The sequence below is a fragment of the Pezoporus flaviventris genome, unplaced genomic scaffold (genome assembly GCF_033815535.1).
Source record: "Pezoporus flaviventris isolate CSIRO_AGI_PZ_B2104156 unplaced genomic scaffold, CSIRO_AGI_Pfla_v1 ptg000025l, whole genome shotgun sequence".
NCBI lineage: Eukaryota > Metazoa > Chordata > Aves > Psittaciformes > Psittacidae > Pezoporus > Pezoporus flaviventris.
In genome coordinates, this window is record NW_026892573.1 from 13,290,055 (window position 1) to 13,316,931 (window position 26,877).

The 26,877-nt window shown below is 36.6% G+C and overlaps 1 protein-coding gene across 10 annotated transcripts in view; it reads right to left on the minus strand.

Annotated features, from left to right (window-relative positions):
* Window positions 1-26,877, minus strand: part of FRY (FRY microtubule binding protein) — a 230,202-nt gene that overhangs the window by 10,821 nt on the left and 192,504 nt on the right. For 9 of the 10 annotated variants that reach the window (XM_061457548.1, XM_061457549.1, XM_061457547.1 and 6 more), the window contains 12 exons: window positions 24,544-24,684; window positions 23,648-23,827; window positions 22,442-22,603; window positions 21,510-21,584; window positions 20,314-20,484; window positions 14,521-14,721; window positions 13,828-13,989; window positions 10,773-10,936; window positions 9,420-9,609; window positions 3,030-3,179; window positions 2,116-2,214; window positions 1,564-1,647 (listed from right to left, as the gene is read on the minus strand). In XM_061457548.1, coding sequence (XP_061313532.1) covers window positions 1,564-1,647; window positions 2,116-2,214; window positions 3,030-3,179; window positions 9,420-9,609; window positions 10,773-10,936; window positions 13,828-13,989; window positions 14,521-14,721; window positions 20,314-20,484; window positions 21,510-21,584; window positions 22,442-22,603; window positions 23,648-23,827; window positions 24,544-24,684 — 1,779 coding nt within the window. Of the gene's footprint in view, window positions 1-1,563; window positions 1,648-2,115; window positions 2,215-3,029; window positions 3,180-9,419; window positions 9,610-10,772; window positions 10,937-13,827; window positions 13,990-14,520; window positions 14,722-17,704; window positions 18,395-20,313; window positions 20,485-21,509; window positions 21,585-22,441; window positions 22,604-23,647; window positions 23,828-24,543; window positions 24,685-26,877 lie in introns of those variants that run through there. The other variant, XM_061457550.1, reaches the window with a different exon arrangement.

Here is a 26,877-nt window from a genome sequence, read left to right on the forward strand (position 1 = left end):
TAGCTGAAAACAATACCACATAAGTGGAACATGACATTTACTAACTTCTAGATGCATTTAGGCCAGCTATTTGAGCTCAGTTCAGTTTATTTCTTCTCTTCAGCACTCCTTCTCCTCTGCTTTTTCAAAAAAAGTAAATGTAGATGATCAACATGCATGTTCCAATAGTTACACCTCCCTATGCATAGTTTATCTCCCTCTCATGATGTACTTGCAGGAGAGGTAGTAGCATGTATTCCAGGTCTCTTTTCAGATTTAGGAATAGCTCACTTGTAACTTCCCTGTACACAATTCCTATTACAGAATAGACAGTATCTTATTTAAATGCACTGGAAGCTGCCTGTCACTTTTGCTGGTGCCAATAACAGGTGGGGGAAGATAGAACAGTTTTCCCACTGCCTGTGATTGCAGCCACAGGACTTATTAGCAAATTACATTTGCTAATAAGGTCAAGGAAGCCAAAATGCAGGGGTGGCAAGAGCTTGGGATTCTTGGGAAATGGCATAGAAAATAAAAATCAGGGAAGTTCAAAGATGAGAAGACAAACACACAGAAGTGGGAAGAGAGGTTAAGATAAAACCAGAAGAAAATAAAGTGAACTGGGGGAGAAGACAAAAAACTAATACAAGAATAAACCAAAGTATTTGAAAAAAATGGTTACAACAGTCAGTTGTGTGTTCTGAAAATGTCACCATTATCTTTCATAAGTTAAAATACATGGAAAGAGGAGATGTCACTTTTTTCTACATGTCATTGCTACTTCCTGATTTTGGCTAATTCTTCCCATCCCCCTCTAGTCCCCATCCCTCCATTCTTTTGTCTCCAAAAGGAAAAAAAAAAAAAAAAACCTCTACAAAATAACATTTCTCAATTCATTCTAAGCCACTAAGATACCAGCTGTTTCTTATAGCTTAGTATATTAAATAATAGGAATGCCTGCTAATGGTGCTGATTTCTGGAAAGACTGATTTGTTAACTAGAATCAACACACTGAATATAGATACTTATGTGTATATATATGGGCACATGTATATGTAAAACTTGCTCAAAAGTGATATTTTGCCATAGCTATGAATACTTATCTACAGCATGAATTATTCCACTGGCCATTTTACAGTCTTTATTTCACAACTACTAACCTAAGCGTATTTCAACCAGGCAAATCTTGCTGTTGGGCAGACTGAGTGTATAACAGCTGCAGATAAAATGAGTGCAATGTGGAAATGTAGTACTCCAGGGATGATTTTCAGAGCCTCTGTGCTGTGGGAAACTGCTGCTGCAACATCTTTCTAAAACGGAGAGCATGCACAACCCAGACAGGGTTAGCTCTGCTTCCCTGTCTAGACTAGGAAGGCAGCAGTACTGCCTCTGAACGCTTCCCATTTCCTGTGGCCAGGGCTGAGACAACAATACCTTTGAGCCTTACATGTGAAAACTGGATTATGCCCAAGCCCAGCAGAGACACAAGGAGGAAGTACAGCAGGATCTTGTGGGTCTAAGAACAAGATCTATCAATCATATGTGTTACTTTACAGGAGAGAAATATTAGGGCTCATTCATTACCTTCTCTTCTGAGTCCCCTGGCTGGCAGGTAATAACTCCATCTCGTGAGCCCCCAGCGAACGTTGCTTTGCAGTTTGCAAGCCACTGTTTTGAGAGAGAAATTAAAAGAAGATATAAACACAACCTATGGTTTGATTGGAAGAAAAGTAACAAAATCTTAACTTCACAGCGTAGCATGTAAACAAATAAAAATCTGCGGTTACATTTTTTATTTACACAGACTGTGGCAATTTGCTTTGACTGTAATTTAAAAAGTGTATTTCTGATTTCTGATGGTATTTGAATTGCATAAACCAAGAAAATGAATTAATTACTGAATAAGGGAGAGACCCGGAATAATAAAGATGCCAATGTTTCTAAAATTAAGGGATACAATAGCTACATTTTTTTTAGTTCTGGTTCATATGTACAGGAAGAAACACTTCATGAATCCAGTACTGAAATATGTTTTTTTATCAGTTTAACCAGATCTGAGTGTATCTGCAGTCTCCTGACATAGCACACAGACATACAGAACAAATATACACATGTACAAAACATAATCTAGCATACCGAGAGCGTTGCTTCTTTCCTGTTATTGTATGTGTCCAGGTACTCCTGTAGCTCCAAAACACTGAACTTCAGCTTTTCAAGAAGGCCACAAGAGAGCAGCTGGAGAAATGAAATCAAAAAGTCTAGGAAATATGACTCTAAAAATATTAGCAGAGCAGAAAGTATTGTAAAGATCTTGCAAAAGTACACTTAGATTTACAGATACTAATGCTGAAAAATATATTTACACAAAATTATACATAAATAGAATACTATACTGAAAACTCAATAGCAAAAGTTGCACCAATGATAATGTGGAGTTGAAATTGTGTTCTGTGTTTAACACTTTTGCAGAGGACAGTAAAATACTGCACAAAGCTTAAGTAGTCATCTCCACAGAGGAACAGCTCTTCCACAGTCATGGCAGTGGGCCCAAGAATACACTTTGCAAGTTTCTACCTCTGTAGTTCTGTGTGAGGCCACACTGTCCTGATGCTGTTGCATAAACATGGGCCAGAATGAAAACAGCGGGAAGGGTCATCTCATTCATTCCCTAAAACTTATTTTTATCCTCCAGCTCACATCACCGTTGACTCAAATGAATCCATTAAACAAATTACCCTAAAAATATCTTCTCCTTTTTTTGTTTGTGGAGCCAGCAGGGTCAAGCAGGCACCTGTTTTATATCATTTTCTGGCACAAAGGCTTAACACATCATAACTGTTCTATGATTCTATATTGCCCATCTGCCAGTATCTACCTAATAATATGGAAAATACACGGAAATATGGTTAAGAATAAGAGACAAAATTAGAGATAGGAGTTGAGTATCTTTTTGACATATATACTCAGGAGTTGCTCAAGAGTAAAAGAAAGAGCCAGTAAAATAACACACTGCAACACAGCACATGCCTTTTGAAAAGAAATATACTCACTGTTTCTGCGTCTACAAAAAGGGTGGGACATTCTGAACATGATGTTAACATCTGAGAAGACCTCACAAACTTGGAGCCTATTCCTCGCAGGTTGTCTCCTAAGTAACTAGCTGCATCACAGGTTAAGAAGCAGAATCTTTTCTGAATATTCTGGAAATAAAAATACAACTTATTGCATTCTTCACTCAAGTAAAAGTTTCTTTCCTTTGCAGCAAATGGAATGATTTTTTCTGTCCACACAATAACATGTGCAAAAGAGACTGTTTCCCTATGGAGAAGTGAATGTGTGCTCAAGGATACTGAATAATAGTTATTATGCCAGAGACAGCATACAGCTGGGCAACTGCAAAACTAATTACACAATTCATAATAATCTACTGCTGAAATACATTCTTTCTCATAAAGACGATTCAATCTTCACATAGCCTTTTATCCACAGGTAGCTTTTCTTTCTTGGTTGCAGAGAGTTAACAGAGTCGATCAGCACATGACTTTTTCTGCCCATTCCGGGCATTGTTTTGTTAGTATTCCATGTCAAGTGGCTAATCAGATAAGATAATGGACATCCTAATGCCAAACAGCAGCATGGAAAAATCAGAAAAACCCTTTTGTTTTCCCCTGTGGGAAAAACTTTCTCACTAAAACTTTGTTGCTTGGGAGGACTCCAGGAATACTACATTGCATCCGGGAATTATTCTTCTCGGAAGATTTTTTTTGTGTTTCGAGTTGTAATCCAGTCAAGTCTTTAAGAAACATTCTAGTGCTGATAGTTTCTTTTCAGTGACTAATAAGTAGGTTGACTAATAAATAAAACCAGTCTGTTAGTCTTGCAGGAACTGGAGTAATTATATTGATAAATACACAGGAGGTTTCACTGACAAAATGTATCTCAGTAAGGTCAACTGCTCGGCAGGTGGGAGTAACATGAAAATATAAAAAAAATATAAAAGTATGCAGCATTTTTGTATGATTCATTCCACGTTACCATGGGCATTTTTCTGAGGTTAGGACCTGCATTACCATAAGCATGCCTCAGTGAAGAGAAGTGCTTCCCAAATACCAATCTGGATGACAGACATATAAATAGCCTGTTACTGTTCCTACACTGGAGCACTGAAGTTAAGTACCTAAAATCAAGTAATAACTGAATTCAGACTTTATTAATAACGTAAGCTGTTGGATTGCATGATTTTTTTTTTAAAAAGCTACATAAGCCCTCACCTTGTAGGTAGGGTAAACACTATGAATTTATAAAATGGTTAAAGACAAACTTCCTCTACAGACCAATTTCATAAGTGCTTATTTGCGAATCTCTCCCTAAAGCATCTGAACTGACCATGTGAACATACTTGAAATCAGATAGATTGATACTTTTCTTACTGTATGTTTCTACCATCTTAACACAGAAACAAAGCACTATACATGTCACTCAGCACATGGATCAGATTCTCTGCTGCACTGAGTCTGTAGCAGAGATAAGGGGCTTCTACTAATTACCATCAAAACAAGTAAATTATTATTTTTATGAGCAACTAGCACAATCATCTGAATCATAGAACTTGGTGACAGTTGGAGATTTATTACTATGACGCCTTCTGAAAAGAAAAATACAGTCCAAGTCTTAGTGAAACTATTGCTGACAACTCTTCTGGCAAAGGAAAAAGATCTAGATTTGATCTTAATCCACTGAAAAGAGCTAGCTGAGAATGTGAAAGTGGAGTGAAATTTAGAAAAACAGATTATGGAACAGAGTCCAAGAGATGTTGGTTGAAAGGGACATCTGGAGAACATCTGATCCAACCTTTAGCTCAAAGCAGGGCTATTGCCAACACTAGATCAAGTCAACATGGCTTTGTCTAGCACAGTCTCGGAAGCTCTATGGTCAGACATTCCTCAGGCTCTCTGGGTAACCTGCTTAGGTGCTGCAATGCCCTCCTGGGGAAAGTAATTGAGTTCATGAATCTTAGGCAGTGAAGGAGACATTACAGAAGTAATACAACTTACTTCAATGCATTCAGAATTTGCAGGAAGGAGCCCATAAGAAATAACTTCACGGGGAAAGGAAATAACAAGAGGTAGCCATTCTTTAGGAAAAAAAAAGAAAAAAGAAAAAAGAGGGAAGAAGCACATTCTGTACCACCACAAGATAGAAAATACGTTAAGACATACACCTGCCTATATCACAGATATTTCAGTCAGGCAAATACTCATGCAAAAAAGAAGAACAGAAAGTGAAACTGTGTTAAGTTACTAACTTAAGTTAGTAACTGTGTTAAGTTACTACCAAAACCAGCACAGAAACGTAGGCATGATATGCCAATGACAGAATGCATGATATGCCAGTGAGAGAAAGGAAGAGTGTCAAGAAGCAAAGTAGAAATAATTAAGAGGAAGGCCAAGGAATCACAACGTAGAGAAACACTAACAGATGCTACTGAAAAGACCAATATGTTTAATGCCTTCTTTTGCCTTATTGCTCCCAGAAAGAGCATCTGTGTACAGGTAACTGAGACATCTATGAAAAACTCTGGTGAGAAAATATCTTGCTAGTAAGGGCTTGGATATTTTTACATCTTTGCAGATTAGGGAAACATCCTATGATGGTTACAATACTGGCTAAAGAGGCCTAGGAACCATAACAAGTATTTTTGAGAACTTAAAGAACCCAGGGTGTTCTTATCTCAAAAAAACCCACAAACCCAAACCCAAGAGCAAAAGAATTAAACACAAATTTCAGGAAATGAGAGAACATGTAAGATATGAATAATAGGCAGTACAGATTTGGCCCGATAAAATCATACGAAACCTTAATTTTCATGAAGGGCTAAAATTTTCTATTAGGAGGAGAAGCAATTGATATGTTATACATTAATTCATTTACTGCCTTAGAAGTAAGGCAGAGAATCCTGGTCCAGAGGTAACTAGGTGTGCAAAACCATATTATGAAGTTAATAATCAGCAGCTCACTATCCTATTGCTAAGATAAATGGAATAGAATTCCACTTGGGACTCTGTCAGGCACTAACCAAGTCATTAATGAAAATACTGAATAATGGAAGATGCTTCATGCTTATTAAGTACATGGATGGTTGAGCTGCAGGGGCTGCAAATTCTTTGGAAGCCTGGATTAGAATTCAGACTGATTTTGATAAACTGGAGAAGTGGTGCATGAAAAGAAAGACAAGGTTGTACACCTAGGATAAAACAGTCCACAGAGAACAGTCAGGATGGAGAATAACCAGGGAGGCAAACTTTTGCAGAACAATATCTGCACACTAGATTGGGTTACAAGTGGAAAACGTGCAGTAGTCAGTAGAGAGAAATTTTTCAACAGGAATACCTTCTATAAGATAGGTAATCCTTTATAGTCAGGGCTGGTAAGAATTTAAGCTGAAATATAGGCTCTCTCTTGCTTTTCAAGTAATAAACAGCCTACTGAAGAGAGCCCATAGTGGTAATGGGAAGTTAAGGTGGCTTATGGGAAAGCCAAAAGAAATGGGGTTAAATAAAAGAAGTTTGGGATAGGTGAAGTCATGGTAATGGTCTTTAAACTGCAAAGAAGAGAATAAGTACAACTGTGTATAGAGCAAGAAACAATGGGCATAAAACACAGAAAGACAAGTTTTCAAGCAATTAAGGAGAGCTTAAGCATTGGACTACACTACCTAGGAACATTGTGAAGTTCCACCTGAACCTAGAGGTTGAGAACAGTCTAGAGAAAAAAGTTAAAAAGCATTTGACAAGCACGAAAGCGACAGTTGATCCTGTCCTGGGCAAGATAAGGAATATAAACATCAGGTGTCTTCCAGCACACATCTACTCATGTGTTTTAACAGTTCTAGCTTATTTTATAAAAATAACTTCCTCAAAGCATTTCAGTAATGGTTTCGTCAAAAGCTGATCAGCCCACTGTTTAGATTCAAGAAAACATATCCTTCCTTTACTGCTTTCCTTTTCAGATATTCATAAAAGCACCAATCCATCTATGGCTAAGAAGATAAGCCTTGAACAGTGTTTTAAAACCATTAAAAAATAAAAAAGCAAGAGATTGTACTTTGGTATGTATATATATATATATATATATAGTACTTCACTAAATATATCTTGTAATTACATGGACTATTAGTTCTACAGAAAATTATCATCTCAGCTATGTCCTTTTGGGTGCAGATTACAGTGGCTGTAATCTTTCAAGCAAAGTCTAAACACAGTATATATTTTATTACATGGGACTAAAGCGAATAATAATGCCAACCACAGGCATACTATGAACAGCTGTATGATTGCATATAGTCACTGTGTCAATGTAAATAATAACAACATATTCTTAAATGTTTTCTTCTTAACCTCAGGTTTCCTCTTCTGGGAAGAGGACTTCTTGTAATAAAACAGCTAGGCTGTGGAAACTACTTGCTAGTTCTCAAATCTACTTGCCTTGGAATTGGCTGGTCTGCTGGCAGACACTGATTTGATGAAATACAAAGAGGCAGCTGTAAAGATAATCCAGAGATCTCTGAGCTATGACCCGTTTACAGGAAAAGTACTTCAGTAATTTCAGGAATTATAAACAAGTTTAACGTGTTGAGGGCAAACATACCATTAACTTGACACAGACTGAAATGTAGGTGCCCTGGAAAATGCACTTCTTTCACTTCACCAAGTATTGAGCTGACAAGCTCCTCCAAACAATGGTTTTGTTTCACAGTTGAATATTTTGGCAGTACTTTGCATTGCAAGCCTAGCACATATTTGGCTTGTTTTTGAAACTTCATGTTGGTGAGGGTCAAAAGCCTTTTAAGTTTTAGCGCATGAGTAGCAAAGTTTCATGGTGCAAACACAATGTAATTTCAGACAAACTGGGATCTTATGACAAAAATCTGGGAAAATAATACTTCTATCTTTTAACCTGGAAGAGGAGAAAAAAGATACTTTTATAAAATAACAATATGGCTGTGACTCCAGCTAGAAAATTCTGGTTTGCTAATACCATTAACATTTTTTAAGAATTATTTTTATTACTGTTACTTAGGTTTTACTGTTACTGATTTTTTTTTTTTTTTTGAGAGCAGTATTGTAGCTTTTTCCTTTAAGTATCAACTGCAGAAAATGAGTAGGCCATCTTCTGAATATAGGGCAAGCACAACAGCAAATGTCATTTTTGCAAGGTAAAACAGGTATTTAGCAGGTAATGTTCAGGTCCTGCATTACACAGGATTATTTATTTGGTTTTCAGAAGTGTGGTACCAGTTCCCTTTCACCTCTTCAAAGAGAACAAAAAGGACAAATAACTCAGAACACTTGAACAGGGCTATTAACCTCTAGGACTGCAATAATGGCAGAAAAGCTGAAAACAAATCATGAAGAAACACAGAACTAATTTTCAAAATTGAACTGGCATGCACTGAAGTCTACCCTCTTTTTTGTTTTTCCTTCCAAATGGCTATTTACCAGTATTTAAAAGGCACCCAAACATTACAGTGGTGTAATGTTTAAAGGAGGACACAGTGCGCAGCTAGAGAAGATGTCATGAACTCTGGTGGAGCACAGAAGAAACAGGATGGAGAAGAGATTCTTACTGTGTGATGCTTCTTTCTTATAAGGATAGCCCTAAAGATATAAAAAGGTCTTGAGAGTGTATAATTATCAGTAGGGTACTAACTGCTAATAAAAAATGGTGTACTCTTGAGATCATGGGTACTTAAACTCTGCATGAAGTTACCTGGCTGGAAGTTCACTGTTGCAGCATGCTAAACATCCTGCAGCTGCCTCATATAAGACAGAAGAAACAATTAGAAAATGATTTAAATTTAAATTACAGATAAGAACAGGCAGTCATTCCTTAGAAGAGCTTCTACAGTTGACTTTTTTTTCCTTATCTTTTTGCAAGATTCTTATCTTTGTGAGTATGCAGTTTTAGAAAGGAAAAATGTATTTCTAATCTTCAGACTCAGTCTCTGAACTTACGTTACATGATGGCAGCTGGATATTTGGAACACAATATTTAATAATGTTGACATTTACGTGGGCACGGTTAGATTTCAATGGTTTCAGATGAAAGATCAGATACAATAGTTTGAGATGAAAAGGCTATTTCCTGTCTCTTGCAGTTAGTGTTTCAGGCTATTTGTAAAATATTAAAGAAAATACTTTTTAAAGCAGATCCATATTTTAGAACATTACTTTCAAACCTGCAAGTATGAGATATGTACTATCTCATGTTTTATGATGCAACTGGTCCTAGGAAACAGTTCCACATAAAAATCTAGTATGGCAATTCTTCAGCATGCAAAATTACAATGGTTATATACCTAGTAGTTCTTTCTGGTACTACTATCAAGAACCATCCTTACAGCCAGACATTTGATTGTGTATCTTAAACTTATTTCTCACCTTAAACAGGGAAGAGAACACATGAAATGTATAAACTGCACAGGAACCATCAGAGTCGCACATGAGCTGGTTGATATGACTACGCCAGGCTTCTTCTGCATCATCACATGCTGCTGGCTGAAATGCAGCAAGGATGGCAGAAAAAAATGGTGAGGGAGGAGGGGAGGCATTTCGATCAACATCTCCAAAACTGAAGGAGAAAAAAAAAACAAACTGTGATGAAAGGATAATACCAGAAGGTGGCAGATAATATAGGCTACAACAGAGAGACACATCACAAGATCAATTACAGCACATTTCTAAAAATATTCATCAACTTTCAAATGACTTTTGAAGGTTGGCAAAGTGTTGGCTACAGTAATAAAAACCTCCAAATACAAATTCCTATCTTCAAGCCATTATCATCTATCTTTCTCCAACTCATATCATCATTTGGAACAAGAAGGCTGAAACTTCACAGGAGGCTAAAGTTCATGAAGAAGAACTCCTTTTTAAGGAAAAATTGGTTTAATAATGTACAGAAGTACTGAAAAGAATCTTGGCATGTACAAATACTATATACACTGACTTGTTCATCCCCCAGTGTAATGGACTGGAGAATATCCATCCCTCCTCCACACTGTCCTTAGGACAGAGCATTCTTTTGGCACTCCATGGTCAGTGAGGCCAGCTGACCTCCATTTTTACAGGGTATTAACATACTTGATCTTGCATTATTACCCTTTAAGATGGAGAAATACTTCCTATAGCTCCCAAGAACAGGAACTGTGATTCTGAAATGTGTGGCACAAAGACCAAGCTTCTTTATATATCCTCATTCCTTTCCATAAACACCCACTAACTGCAGTCTAACTCAGCATCCAAAATCTGAAAGATCTCCATAACACATGGAAAAATCTTGGTGCCTTGTTGAAACATATACTGGAGTCCAGCCACACTTACCAGCAGCCTCAGGAGTATTCAGATGGGATTTTGGACAATATTGTGACTTCCTTATGACCCATAAGAAATCAGACGAATGATGTGTTGAACAGCTAACTAAGCAGTATTTCCATTACTTTAAAAATCCTATTTTTTCTTTTGATTAAATATATTACATGTATAATGACGAACTGCATAGGTGTGTGTAAAAAAAATATCTTCTTTATCCTAGAGGGAAAATCTTGTTTTTTTTTTTTTTTTAATTGTGTGATAATTATGCAGGTAATTAGGGCACTGTCCTCTCACTGCTCTAAACTCATGACAATTTTATAACTTCTGTAGCCAAAATAGCCATTCCATTAACTGGCACATTGTTAACACTCTGTTGTACAGTGTAAAAGAACTTTTACAAATAATAGCATATACAAGTACCTAGCAAGAGCAAACTGTTCCAGCCTGTCAACTTTCTCTTCAGTCTCTGTCATATCCAGACTAAGGCTACCACTGCACTCGAATGCTCCAGGGAGTTCATTTGTAGACCCTGAAAGGTCATCCTCATGGACTGCTGTATCGTGTTCTTCGTGTACAGCTTCAACCTAGGGGAGTGAATGATGATGTCTTAGAAAACAGCAAATTAATAAGTTAATTCCACTAATAAAGCATTTCATGAAAAAACCCTACCTGATAACATGTTAAATAACACAGATATAAAGCCACAGATTAGAAATAGCATGAATCAAGTTACGCTTTTTCAAAAACACTGTATTTGCTTAATTTGCTGTCTTGGATCAATATTATTTTTTAGGCATTTCTTCAACTTAATTTGTCTAGCAAAGAAGTTCAGATTTCAGTGCATGTGGCAACATAACAGGGAAGTGGTTTTTTTCAGGAAAAACAATAGGGTTCTTGTTACTGTCAGGCTGCCCTTGTCAGTTATCCCTTGATAGTGTCCAAGAGTGCATTAAGAAGTCCCAAAAATATTGAAAAAATCCTCACTGCCTGGAACACTACATGCATGTTTAGAATTAAAAATTACTTTTAGCATGTCATTTACATAATAACTTCTATTCGAGAGGAATTTGAAGCATTCTATAGGCCATTAAAAGGATTATGCTTCTACTATTTCCTTTGTTTTTCACCCATTAGCACCTAAAGCTCTTGATTTTTTTTTAAAACTTTCAAATTTCTCTTGCATTTTTAATCAGAACAAATTTTGTTTCAGTTTTAATCTTTTTGCTTTTTGGTAGGATTGGAGTACACTTACAGAAAAGGCTGAAAAATATATAAAACAGCATAATCTAAATATTCGTATCCCTCAAAGCATTACCATCACTGCTTTATAATCCCTTACAAATACTATCTTAATTATTGTAATTACTACCTTTAATAGAAAATAAGTTATACTAGTTTTGTGTTAACAATAATACCTGGCTTTTCGCCCTGAAACACTTGAGAAGAGGACCATATTCTATGATTCTACTTAATCAGTTTGTTGCTTTCATTTACTAAAACTTTTTAAAAGTTGAGGTGGTATTTTTGGTTTTGCTTACGATGCAACAACTAAACCTTTTTGGACAGTGCTAAAGAAGTAACAAAAATTCTCCTCTGCATTGCTGACATACCATCAGCTCTCTGAAAATAATAACTCAGAGGAAAAGAGAAACAGGAAAGAGATCAGATTTTGCTTTATCAAATTAAATAAAAAATATTTAGGTGCAAGACTCAAGGGTTTTTTTACTAAAAATTGGACGACTTCTTCCTTAAAATACATACAAAACCTGGCATTTTAACTTATTTTATACTGACTCCAATTAGGCTTGGGTAAAAATGCAGAAGTATGCATACTAGAAGAAAATATCCTTGAGGCAAAAAACAGTAAGAAGGCATTCTCTATACACTTATAAATTCAAACATCTTTGCAACACTGGCAAATCCTTGTCAACTTGGGTTATGTATTTCACCAGTATCAAACCTGCATCAGGACTACCTGAACTTGCCAGTCAATACCACAAGAAATTGCTGTGATTTTACATTCTTCACTGATTTACTTTTTCCAAAGTTTTTCATTTTCTGATGAATACTGGCACATGGGCATTTGAAACTTAAAGAAATTTTCACAGTAAAGATTCTAAAACCTCGGGCACATATGAAGCTCATGAACTACAATTTGCAATTCTTAATATGCATATCAATAGCTACTGCAGCTGGATGCATGAGATTAGCTGCAGTCACCACCTGCAAACAGCTGTTCTGACTGCAGCTTCCTGAACTGAAATTCTGCCAACTTCTGATTATGGTTTTTACATGGTAACTTGTCTAATAACAGTTGTTTTGACAAATGATAATGAGTTTACCTTTTCCGCAATGACTATTTTGACAGGTTCCCCTCCTTTCCTATCCTTACTCACATTTTCCTTCTCCTGTCCTTTCTTACTCCTGGGGAGGCTTCTGACACAAACAATTTGTTTAATATTCAGCACAATTCCAATCTCCTTTTCTAGGACTCCTTCACCAGAAGTTTTCATTACTTCTGTTATATGCAGTGCTAGCAATACTGTATACTTTTTGTGTGTGGCTGTATTTGGAAGGGACCAAGAGCAGGAACTGGAATGAAAGCTGTTGATTACACAAGACATATTTTTTCCCCAGCCCCATTCTGCATTATCACGCGCCCTTTCTGCCGAAGCCACCCAATTCAGACATGACAGAGAAAGTTTTATTGATAAAACAACAGTGTCATAAAGCCACTAATCCACACGCACATCCCACCCCAGATTATATTTCTGGAGAGACATTGGGAGGAGTAGGTTCACCTGATCTCCCACAAACAAGTATTATCAAACAGGAAATTAAAGAAACCATCTCCACATTGATAAATCACTTACCAAGCTTACTCTATGTTCATTTTCTGATACAACTGTCTGAAATAAACTGTGCCGAACATGGCTGTTGTATCCTTGCAAATCCTGCCTCCCCACCACCCCCCCAGGATGGCTTAATTTTGTAGTCATGAATTTAAAATTTCTGAATGTTTGCCAAAAGGCAACTGAATCCAGTGCGCACAACTGCACAATAGGTTCCCACATACAAAAAAATCTCAGAGAATACACGCATACACCCACCACATGAGTTAGCATATCATTCATTTAAATCAGCATGAAGGAACAAAACTCTATTCCCTTAGGGTTGTAACTTGCAGCCAGTCCATGAATGTGTCTTCCAATGAGCTTGTAGTATCTTGCTGCATATGTAGTGCCATATACTTAAGAAACAATACATAAAATATTTTAATGAAGAAAGTATAAGTAAAAAGGAAAGAGTATGAATGTGCACGAGCATATGAATGTATTGTACTATGCCAAACAGGAAGTCAGACTGTACTTGCTTTCATAGATCAAACCCTTTATGAAAGTGTAGGTAAAACAAACTTGTAAAAGTGTTATTTAGAATACAGTCTAGTTGGAAAAGAAGGTAAAAACATATTCACCTTAGATCCTTCTGACACTTGGAGATTATTCATGTCAGGCAAAGACACATCAAAACCGGACGTTCCTATATTAAAATGATGAGGTTCTGCTGACGTTGTGTCACACGATGTAGAAAGTGAGTCAATATGATTTGTATCCTCAGATGGGGAGAGAGTTATAATCTGTTTAAAAGACAAAATAAGCACAGAAGAACTGAGTATATGGCTATCCTACCACACGCTGCAAAATAGATATTGTTTAAAAGGGCAGTGATGGTGGCTCTCTTAGTTCACATGCAGACATATTATAACCCTTTCAATGTTTCTCATAAAAATTGTATGCAAACGTCCCAGAGGTGAACAATGAAAACCTGACACAGTTTAACAAACTGGAGCTTTGTCCTATTTCTTTAAGTATTAGATAACATCAGAAAGATTTACTACTAGCCAATTGTGCAAAACTGTCACATAGTAATCTGTGGGAAAAAAAGGCCAAATAATCAGATCTGATGTTTCCTGTGTTTTGAACTTTGCATTAAAAGTCCTGTTTACATTTGCAAGTAAGGGAAAATCAGGCAGCAGCCAAACACAGCATTGAGTGCCACCCCCCCAGTTTCAGCTGATTACATTGCACCTGGGGGAGAGGAAACTAAAAGCCCAGGCTATTTAAAACCACAACCCTGTATTTTCTTAAATTGGAAGTTTGCAACTTACTAGGTCTGAGTTCTCCAGGATTTGGCTGGTGGTCAGGTCCTCCTCCTCCGATGACTCATCTGAGTCCTCATGGTTCATTTTGTTGAGGCTGGGCGTGCTCCCTGAGAGCTGGCTCTCTTCCAGCAGCTGCATGTCGCACTTGTCCAGGCTATCCAGGGACCGTCTGCGCACTCCCCAGTTGAAGTTGTCCATGCTCTCCCCCTGAAATCAGATATAGGGTCAGCTTCCTTGATCTGAAGCTCATAATATACAAACCACCAGTATCATTACATCAAAGTTAGCTCAAGAAATACTTTAATGTAAAAATGTAATACAAACTTGATATAAACATTTTGTTTGTTCACCTGGAGATAAGAGCAAAAGCATGGAAATGACAAGTTAAATGAAGATTCAGTCTTTTCAGTATTAGATGTTTTTCATGCACTTGCTGATTTAAGAATTTGGTTTTGTAAGTCCACATATACACACACCTCAATACCAGGAGGGCAATGACAGGCAAATGAAAAGTTTAGAAGCAATTTTAGAGGATTTGTCCATGATGTTTAAAGGTATTAGGAGCACAGATCATAGTAATGGTTCAATTGCAAAACCTATGTTAATGATTTTAGGTTCTCTGGATTATATACATAATCATAATGATGAGTAGATTTGAATTAACCCTTCACTTACATACAGAATGGAATAGCTAAAGCAGCACACCTTTTAAAACTTTTATTCTAGGACCATATTGCTTAATTTAGTAACTTGAATTTATTTGAATTATTTGAAACTACACTTCGAGAAAAACCTAATTAGCATTGCCCAAGATTTCATGTTTTAAAAAGGACACAGTCAAGTGGACCAAACATTTTATATTAACTTTCAGTTTTGATCCCATGCACAGTTACATAAAGCCAAGTGCATTAAGCAACTGGCATAACTATTGTGAGGCTGGAGAACTGATACAAAGATCACTTGATTTCTGTCATGTATAAAAATGACAATTAGTTTTCCACTATTTTTCCATTTGTTTATGTATTTTCCAGTGGACTGTATCCCTTTTCCCTAATTGTGCTAACTCTCTTTCTCCCTTCTTCAAGCTTAGGTTCTTTGGCAAATGCAGGAATGTCTCCACAAGTGCTCCTGCCACGGACCTGCAGAGGCCAAAGGAGCCTTACACAGTAAGAAGGGTCTACCCTAAAGTATCCAGTTGCAGTTTTGTGTACTTTATCTCGGTGAAAGCCCTCAACTTACATCAGTGTGGGAAGGAATTTATGGAGAAAAATGTTTCTTTTAAGGTTCAGGGCTGACTGTTTTAAACAAGACTGTAGGATGCAACACTCTGAAACAAGCAAACCAATTGCTGAAAATTCAACTTGACAGTTATTTTTTTAACTATGAATGTGACAAAAATACAGTTCTGCCTACAAAATCATAAGCATTACTATCAAATCATTAATTATGCGTATCTCCTGGGTTTATGCAGATTGACATTATGTGCAATCATAGAGAAAAAGGTCTCAGTTCAGTTAAGTCCCTTAAGAAGATCTGTAATTTTAAACACTTGAGTAATCCCCATTCAGGACTACTCAGACATTTAATGAATGGGGACCAAACTGCATAAAGTGCTATTAACTCAATTGCAATCTTACCTTCTTACCCATCAACAAACTTGCAAATAGATTTTATTTTGCATCACTGCCCTTTAATACAATGGAATGTGGAACATTATTAGATAAAGGAAAAGTTCGGTTTCATGACACTGAGCTCACTGTTCATCAACAAATATGAGGAAAAAAAATAAGGAAAAAGACAATTCAGAAATGCAAGAACTCTAATCCACAGGAACATTCAGAACTAAGGAATACACTATATTCCAAGAGCAAATGAATATGAAATCATTATGAAGCCAGACACATTATTGGAAGAACCCTGTTTTCGTCTCAGGACTGAGATCACAGAGTTGTAGTTTTGTGTGGGAAAAGAACAGAAGACATCTAAGATATAAGTTAGGTCTCTTTAAATAATAAAAATGACTGTTCAGTTCCCAATCACTTAATTTGACAACTTCTTTGCTTGTCCATCTTCCCCCCCAGAGGCTGGAGGACACATGAAGCAATGAGACATCCTCCACAAACACTTCAGTTACTGAACTAACAAGTGACAAAATTACATGATAAGCAAGCAAGCAAGCAAAGGTGACTGTCATCGCTCCCTTATCCTCATGATGCCTCATACAGCTTTTGGTAAACTTTCCAGCCCATGTCTATGGGAATATTTCTTGCTGCAGTTTTATTCTGCTGTGTCTCAAAGAAGGAAGCCAGCTAAAAAACCCCAGAAAATTAAATGGGACACTTCCAGGGCATGTAGTTAGAATGGGGAGTGAATTAAAAGTGAGGGAAAACGGTAAAGAGAGCTGAAATGCAGTATAATGCAAATACCCATAGTTTTTGGGTTAGCGTAAGCTTGCTACAGGGGCACCCAGAATCATACTGAATTTAAACAAGAGGTCACCACTGTCTATGAAGGTGGAGTTATTGTTATTATAGTCTGTTAAACAATCTTTCTTTCAGATTTAACAAGAAGGGAAGATGTACGTGAGTGGTTGTACAATGAGAGCAAAGCTATCTTCTATCTGAAAAGCCATCAGTAACAAACATCAATTCAACAGAAAACTGTCACATATTTTAAATGTGTCTGGCCAGAAATGAGCAGGTACCACATAAAACTTTCCACAATTACCAGCCTCTGGCAAAGGAGCAGACGTGCCCTTTCAAGTCACTTTAAACATTAAGACAACCCAAGGGAGTGATACAGAAAGGGCAGTAAAAAAGGGAGTAATCTTAATGTAAGGGAGAGGAGTAACCCTACGTAAGGGAGAGCAGCACTGCTCCTCCACAGAGCTGGTAAGAATCATGCAAAACTTTGTTCACACAAGTCCTTATTCTTAATGTATTGACAAAGTATACAAAGTTAATGGAGTCACACAAATATTGTCAGAAGTACTGCAGAGCTGCGTAGTAAGGCACTAGCTTCATACGGCTGTGTCTTTTGCAGCACATGCATTTTTAGACAAAAGATTTTTTAGGGGTTATGTTTGCATAATAACTGATGTACAAACTGCCAGAAACAAATATGCAAAATACTGTTTTTTTCTGATTTTGGTTTCATTCATATAACTCATTACAGTTGCCTATTCTGCCTACAGTTCTCTGCATACATTGACTAACTGCAAATTTAGGTCCCAAACTGGCAACCTCTGATGTACCTTTTCAGTTTTCTTCATAAATGAATCCAACAAAGTTGGTAGGAGTATACAGCTGAAATAAATTAAGCTGCATGAATTAATTAATTTATCCAACTAAATCGCTGGTAGGCCATGATGTAAACTTTCTGAAGAGGCCTCAGGTGCCAGCTTTAGCTAGATGCTAAAAGGAGCCAATATACCAAAACTGAAAAGCTGGAAATTGCATATAGTTTGCCCATGGAAACAAATGGCACAATCTTTAATATATTATAAGCAATAATGTTCTTTTATTTCTAAGTATTATTTATGCACAAAGATACTAAAGGGAAAAATGGCTCAATTTGAAAAATGCTGGTACTAGTATTAAGATCTTTCAAAATTTGTGAAGACTGTTGAACACACCAAAACCAAACTTGAAATGAAGCAGAAGTTTTGAAAAAGACCTCAAAAATATTTCTAATACAAGACAAAAAATGAAGCACCTGTCAGAAGTGCAAGCACACGCACGCACACCCACCCATCTATGCACACGCTTAAGAGGGGGAAGGCAACAACAAAACTATGATGTTATTCTATAATACAAATTTGCAAGAAGGCATAACATATGCTGGCACATCTGAGTTCAAGTAGCATTCTTACCTGAAGTTCCTGGGGAGCAGATATAACAGATAGAAAAACAAATAGAAAGAATCTATGTAAAATTACTGTATTAAAGACATCATAGAAAAACATTTGCCTACAATTGTAAGTAATATTATTACAGAAACTTCAACCCTTCAGCCTATCTTTTAAGTTTGAAAATAACCATTACTTGCTTGCACATGTTTATGAAATTTCAAACAAGTGTATCTTATGATCTGGGGATGACACAAGCATCACTGGCCTGTTTGAATCATAAGGTATTTTTTGAAAGACTGTACCCTTGCTAGCTTAAGTTTTATAACACTGTTTTATTCATGTTTATGAATATATCAAATTCTGACCTGATGTAAACGATATTTTAACTTGGTCATTAGAGAAGTAAACTCTTACAGTAGGTTTGAATTCGACTGAAGTATCCACTTATTTAAAGCAATAGCAAATTAAACCTTTGGTTTACTTATTTAGTCCAGTAGTGGACTAAACCTTTTGAATACAAGGTCTCAGATCCATAGCAGTTTAAAGCCTGCATAAAGTAAAAGACTACATTTTCCATTTTACTTCACATAAAACTGGAGAAGCTTAGTATCTGTTCCACAACCAATGTAAGACAATTACTATATCGATTTAGGCCTCTGTCTTGAAGTTAGCCACAGGTATAAACCAAATGGTTGCAGGGTCACAGCCCATGAAGGTAAAATCATTTTGATAGGAACTGTTGTGCACAATTACAAATTATAAATTTAAAGCTCCTTTGTAATATTTGGCTAATGTGTTTTCAACCATTGATGCCAACTGCTTTTTTTAGTAAAGTCATGGGCAGCTGTGAGCCAAAAAATACTGTTTTGATACAGAGAGTCCTAACTTTGGAAAATAAGGGCTCTGTGACATCTCTTTCCATTTCTTCTTTGTTTCTCTCCATTGGAAAAACAATTAAAATTCAGAGGTACATGAGTTCATACCTAAGGGGTCTATTTACCTTAAAATTATTTTACTCTTGTAACTGAACTAGGGAGAAAATTGATTATTTCTTCTTGTACGCATGTTCTTCTCGGGGCTTAGAGTGATGCTTGAGAGAATTCATGTTAGAATCTAGTCCAGATATGACAAGAAAATTGATTAAACTGTTGGTTTGCTGAACATCTGCACCTCAAGTAAGCACTTCAAAATAGCTACCAGTTTCTGAACATTTCAATAGCAACAAAATTGTTTGGTAATGGATATTGATTTTTGGCTTTTTCCTCCCAGAAGAAAATAATACTTCAAGTTTGGTATAAGCAAGGTTAAAGGGTGTAACCCCCCCAAAATGCAGTTCTCCAACTTTTTCTTTTTATCAGTTTCAGGTCAAGGTGAGCTGACTGTCTTCACCTGTCAAGACTTGATCTGAGCCATCAGGGTTCTATTTAGCTCCTGCACAAAATGATGAAATCACAGACACCTAAGCGGAGTGGAAGGTATATCACTCTATGTGTTAGCTATTTCATCATAAGTTCTAAGAGCAACAACAGCCTGAAGGCTTGAATTCATGTTTTAGAGGCTTACTCATTAACCAACAGGTCGGGAACAATTTAACTTATGGGTTTTTAATCAGCAAACTTATTTTTGTTAAAAATTTAGACCTTTAAAAATTGTATTGAAATAAATCCACTTAAAAGTAAATTCACTGAAAATGTACTAAAACAGAGGCTTTATCTTCCAGTAACAGTTTTGCAGTGTTTCCTAAACTAGATTCAGAAAGGAAGGGTGTGGTACCCTCTTAACTGTTATGCTACTGAAATAAACACTAAGTGAACATTATAAGTAATCTGAACTCAAAACTACTTTTCTAGTTATACAGTTCAAGTTTTATGTTACAAGAAGAGCATAGTGTTTAGTAGAAAGAATATCTGTTTTAATAAAAAAACTGTTTCAGAGAAAATGTACTGTACCTCTCCATCTTCCAGCTCAACATCAAGGAAATCAAAGTCCCTAAAGACTCTGAATTGTTGTTCACTGTTTGAATCATCCATGTTCTCCTGCTCCCTTGTTCCGTCTTCTGAAGACACCAAACTTGTCTGGTGCTCAATCAGATCCAAATCACCACAGGAAGAAAAAATTACCTACAATTCAAAGGATTTCTTTTGTAACAAACTGTTCCCTCTGGTTGTTTCTTCCTAAAAGCTGTAATTGGTTATTCAGAAGACTGTATTTCCAGTACACACCTAATTCCTTCACTGAGTATTTTTAGAACACTATTATTTATGTTGGACAGGTGCCTTCAGATTAAACTTGTACAAAGAAACAACTTCATACTGTAGGAACACGTCCAAGAATATTACGGCTACCTCCTAATGGCTGCAGATTGATGTGGCCTGAATGTTTGTGGACATTAATAGGAACAAAATTCAGAGGATTTTGCAGAGAAAAAAATACTGTCAAGGGGACAAAAACACACACACACAAAAAAATCTCTGGTTAAAAATGATGTTCAAAAATATGTCAAGATTAGGAAAAACAACAAGCTGCATTTGTTTCTTTCCTACTAAAAATCATTATAGCTGCTTTAGTTGTTTTCTTGCACAAATGAAGGGTGTGTTTTACCATAATACAAGTGACATGCAACATATTATAAAACATTCAGAAATTTTCCTTTCTCTGTAGAAAACATTTCATAACTATTTTAAGTGCTTCCTACATTGGATGATCTATTGCTCATTTCCTGGCACTAGATAATATTAATTTTTAAAGAGCAACATCAGACGTACTGTCTAATGCAAAAGTGACATATGCCACCCCACTTTTATTTCTGCAATTTATTTTTTTACTTTATAAAGACTCTATATGAGTAATACCAGAGGTCATTACTCTCTACCCACTGAGATGGCTAAAGTAAAACCTAGAGCATGACAGATCTCTCACAGCAAAACTGTATGTAGCTCTCTAAGTAAATTGTCTCTAAGTGAAAGGGCTGTTCACTCACTCGTCTGTATGCTGAGAAATGCAGCATGGGCCAGTACAAATGACAATGACAGTAGTATGTCATGAAAGTAGCAAATCAGGTCAGCAGCTCTGGGAAACAAAGTTCTTCACTTTTCAAGTATAGGACACGGTGAAACAAAGAAATGGTCAATATGAGGCTACTTACTGAAGGATTCTTACTCAACCCAACTTCCTGACCACAGAGAGAAAGAACATGCACCAGCTTTTCCTTTGTCCTTTTCTAGAAAACAAGATATTCCTCAAGTGAGCATTTGTTTTTTTTTATCCACCCATTCTCCCCGTGGCTAGAAACATACATTAACAAATTTTAATTAGGAGGAAGCAACCAAAGAATTAGTTATTAAGTGCTCAAAGCACTGCTTTCAGAGCACCTATGGGTACAAGAAAACATAAAAATTGCTGTTAATGATTTTGGTGTTTATTATTTTCAAATTAGCCTATTAATTCTACTGAGCATAATAAGGAAACATTGGATCCTGTACACCATTTCAGAAGGACAGTTCAGAAGCTTAAAATTAACCACATGCATCATTTTTTGCAGAATTGGGCCTGAGTCAGTGCTACATAATTTGCTTTACTAAAAAAAAAACAAAAAAAACTAAAAGAGCAATAAATACTTTTATTCTGCATGGTTTTATTTTAACTGACAGATAATCAAAATTAATGAGGTAATTAAACATCGCTTTTAGGAAGATTGTTCGAAAAAATTCTTTTTACCTGATTTCCCAAGAAAACAACACTTAGAAAATTGTACATGCTGTCTACATGCTCTCCTTGCTAATATCTGAAGTCACTGGTCATTCTTAGCTAAACCTAAGCTAGATTTAGAAGTCTTAAAAAGATGTATTTCCTGCAGGTTGAAAGAAAAAGCCATAGCAGAAGACAGACATAACTTGGTCCATTTCTGAATCCAGGAAATATATTCAACACATAAGAGTCAGACCAGATGCTGTGCAGCCACTGCTCCTGCCAGCCAGGAGCACTGTGCAGGGCACAGAGGGCACAAGCATTTAAGAACCTAAGTGTGTATTAATTCAGCTGCTCTGAGTGCTACTTGTTAATGAACAAAGAGTTTACCTGAGAGTACTGGGGTCTCTTCCAACTCACAGGAACAAGCACATTGGAGTTAGATCCTGATGAGGTTGAAGAAGTGCTTCGGGTGACAGCCATTGCCCTGGGTTTACCATCTCGTCCAGAGGAACTTTGCAGCTCATCATATCGTCTCCCAATAATTGGAGTCTTAAACAGAGATTAGTTATTCACTAGTATTGTGCTCCAGGATGAACTTATAATGGGCCACATTGCTTCAGTTGCAGGAAAAGATTACTCTGAAGATCATGCACAGGGGTAAAACAAGGGCTGCACCACATTTCATGTCACCGGATACGCATGTTATTTTCCACTGTGAATGTCTGAGTAACAATTTACATAGTTCATACATAGCTAGTACTTACTAGCTAGTTCATTACTAGCTGTCAAACTAGTTTCTAACATAAAAACCAGAAAAAACGCAGGAAGCTTATTAAATTTATTTCAAATCCACCTTTCTTGCAGGTGTGTTTTAATGGGTTTTTCCTAATAGTGCTGAACACTCTGGCCCTATTCCAAAGAACATTAAAATGCCTTCTTGGATAGACAGTAGGATACTCAGCATTTTCTAGAACTATACCTACATGAAACAGCAAGAAGAAACTCTTTACACAACTAGTGCAAGATGCCTTTTTATGTCCTTTTAACCTCAAAGTCTCACTATTATCTATATGAAATAGTCTATAATTCTGCAAACAGTCCTCAAAGTTCATAATAATGAGTTGCCCATTAAAGTCAATAGGACCATTCAGTTCTATAAAGTTAAAAGGTGTACAGGGTTTGCAGGACAAAGACTGCTGTAAGAGTTTGGTCAGAAGTCAGGCAATAACCCCTTAATGGACATACTTCTGTGTTTACCTGTTACAGAGAACATTGGCATCCAAGTATAAAATGCTTGAAGGGGGATTTTATACATATACTATAATTATATATTACAGTTGTCATAACTGCATCACAGTTTTCCTTCAGACAATTTTAAATATAATGAATAATTCCTTCACCAAAAAAAAAAAAAATCGAGTAAAAATCCAGAAATAGCCTTCCAGCAAGGGTCATTAAATGTGTCACTGGGAATTGAAAAGCATTTAAAAGCCTTTTAGTTTGGTAATTTTCCTTTCCTAATTTTCCTAATTCTAAAACATATGGTTTAGGATTAGCAAATAATAGAATTAGGGTGTTAAGTAGCAAAATTACCTCTGAAATATCAAAATGAAACTCTAAAGTCTTCCCTGGTAGCTCCTTGGAGGCACTGTTCCACACTCGATGTATTTCCATTTTTGAAAGGTCACTGTGTTGGTAGGATGGTAAAACTAAACTGGCAGAACGAGAAACTACCAACTTCAGTATATTCAAGGCTTCTCTCCAGTGAATGCTCTAGAAATAGGTATATTTAATCAGCAAACAGAAAGATTCACATACATTCAGGATTATTTACATTTTGAAGTCCTTTTCTTTGCCATATAATAGAAGTGTGGAATTGGAATATTACTATTCTTTCTCTCTCTTGGACAGTGACAAGGTGTGTCCTTGCAGACTAATTTCAACAGCAAAGACCAAGACTTGCCTACTGTGTAACTGTTAGGGAGTTAGCCTGCAATCTGGGAGACCTGAGTGAAAGGCCAACATGGCAAATGATCTAAGATCTCCTATCTGAATGCCTTAAAAAGTATGAATAAATGTAAGGCCCATTGCAGAATCCCCATTTAACAAGAAAGTTGACTTGACACAGGCTATTTAGAGGTGTGAATTCCTAGGAAAAATACTCTCCAAGAATTAGGTGCATAAGTCTCTGAAGGAAGTGTTTATGCCACATCTCCCTCATGACAATAATGAAAGAGTGGTCAGTTAGGCTTTGACTGGTATTAAACTTGCTCCCAATGTCATGTAGCTGCAGTCTAACCCTTCTCACAAAGTGAACGCACAGCTGGGCATCTTACCTGGGGACACGCAGTCTATAACACATCAGGATGTTTATAAACTAGACACCACACCAGACAGTTACAGTCCTCCCTGCTAATCTTAAATTGTATCAACTTATGATGGTAAATATTGCTAAGTTCCCATGCTAATATAAAGAATAAGGTATTTACCTGTACATATTTTTCAATGGTTTTTAGCACTTCCACGTTAAACTGTTTCACAGGAATAGCTGAGAGGTCCATATAACTAAGAAGACTGTAGATCATCTGTAAGAGGGACTGCTGCATACTAGGAAGACCTTTTTCTAGTAGCTGTTAATAAAAACGTGAAAATAACTAAATTTTGAGACATTTTTTTCTCGTGAAAAGCTACAAGTTTCATGAATACCATTTGTACAGTTCATGTCTCTTCACTCACTGATTTTGCAATGCCATTTTACAATAACTTTTCAAGTGATGATGATACAAGTGTGAAATAAAGAGCTTTAAGTTGGGAACCAAATGCTAGCTTGTTTTGATAGTGAAATGTACATTTTATATATGCCTGCCCTAACTTATCCGGAAAACACATTCAGCCATTGAGTAAACTGGCAGGTAAAAATGTACACTGTAATTGGCAAAGCACATCCAATAAAAACAGGGGAGTATCTTTTTTTTTTGCTGAAAGTCAGTCAGAAAAAAGAAAACATGCTGAAGAAACAAAACTACTACTATTCAGACATCAACATATATTTATCCAAATATACCTCACTGCCAGTTCTTACTGGCTGTGATTGACAAGGAAATGTTTTCTGTTTAGGAGGAGAGGGATTCCCTGGGCCCTCTTACTGTACAGGCTAATACAAAGAAGGCCTTGATCTAAATCCTGGAATTCTGGAACACCCGAGTGTAGATCCTGGTATACCACAATGAACCTTGGAAATACAACTCTGCTCATATATATACATGACAGTAACTCAGGAGGTGTCCAGACAGCCATGCTATGTTTGTATATGTGTGTGAAATACCTCCACTGAAAATTTCCTGAAAGGTAGCACATTCTTTCACTGGTGACAGGTACTGTCCTACCCCACAAATTTCAGAGGCAATCAAATATTATTGCTAAAGGTTACTAGAGGCTCAAGTCTAGACCCTATCCTTCTATTCAGGCTGACAAAAAAGTTCCTCTAACACTGGTTACTAGAGATACTAGGGTCTAAGAAACAATTACTCTACGCTGCCTCATGTCTTCCATCAGAGCAAAACTTCAGCTGTTAAACCAAGTGGAGCCTAGTAATTCTTTACATGCTCTCTCTGGTCTGAATGACAAGGCTTCTCTTTTTATTGAATGAGAACGTTTCATGCAAGCCAAAATGAAATGATCAGGTAGGACACACACCTATCTCACTCCACTAAAAATCTTCTGACTTATTTCATCAGTAAAAGTGAGTAATAACTAGTGAGTCATAAAACAAAGTAGGCAAATTCCATTAACAGCACAAAAGATAGAACTCGCCACACTTCATCTATTCCTCTACAAAAAGACAGCAAGAATTTTTAAATTAAAGGCACTACAGTGGTAACCTCTTTCAGTCCATGGACACCTTTACTGAGATATAAAATGTACTTTGCAATTCTTCTTCAAACAAAGTTATAGTCTTTATTGGCATTCCATTAGGATCTTGCAAGGGAAGGTTTGATTCCTTCCTTGCAATTAGTTTCTGTGATCCAGCACATCAGCTGCAATACCATTTCAGTGTAGGAATAAAGGGTTGGAAGAAGTCATCTGAATGAAAGAAACTTTTTTGTTCTCTGAAAGAGGCTACTGCATCAGAGAATTCCTTTTGTGATATGAAAAGGAATTCTTGGGAAATGGGAATTCTGTCTCTACTGCTGGTTAGAAATCTGTTCTAGGAACTTTATCTCTGAGAGTTTCTAATTCCATTCCAGTTTGTATACATTTGTTTTTAACAGAATCCTTTGACTTAAATAGCTCTTGGCCCTTAAACTCTAAACATTTGTGGACTGTGCCAATTTTCACCTGTTCAGATGAGTATATGTGGTGGTTGATAGTCCAAGTGTGTACTTAAATACATCATGACTTTGTAGCAAGAAAGGGTATTTCAGTTTAAAAAAGAACAGCAACTTAAAATGCATTTAGTACAGTAAGAATCCTTTTGATGCCAGAAGTAACAAAAATAGCAGCAGGATGGAGTTGTGGTAACACATCATTTGGATCAGTGAGTTCCAGGACAAAGAGTTTTCACTGTATTTCTAAGAAGAAGCCACAACTGTTCTCAGTATTTCTTTTCCTTTTTTTTTTTTTAATGGCTCTAGTCCATGTAAGCTGCTTTGAAGAATTGTGGATTCCTTTCTTGCTAGTGTGTGGTAACTATCTGGGTCTTATCTGGGTTTATGGATCCACACTCCATTAGAAACATTTGTCCCCTTACTGAAGCAGCAACTAACTTGGGACTAGGTGGAGAGATAAAGAAGGTATATCATAAGCCATGTCTGATAGAGGAG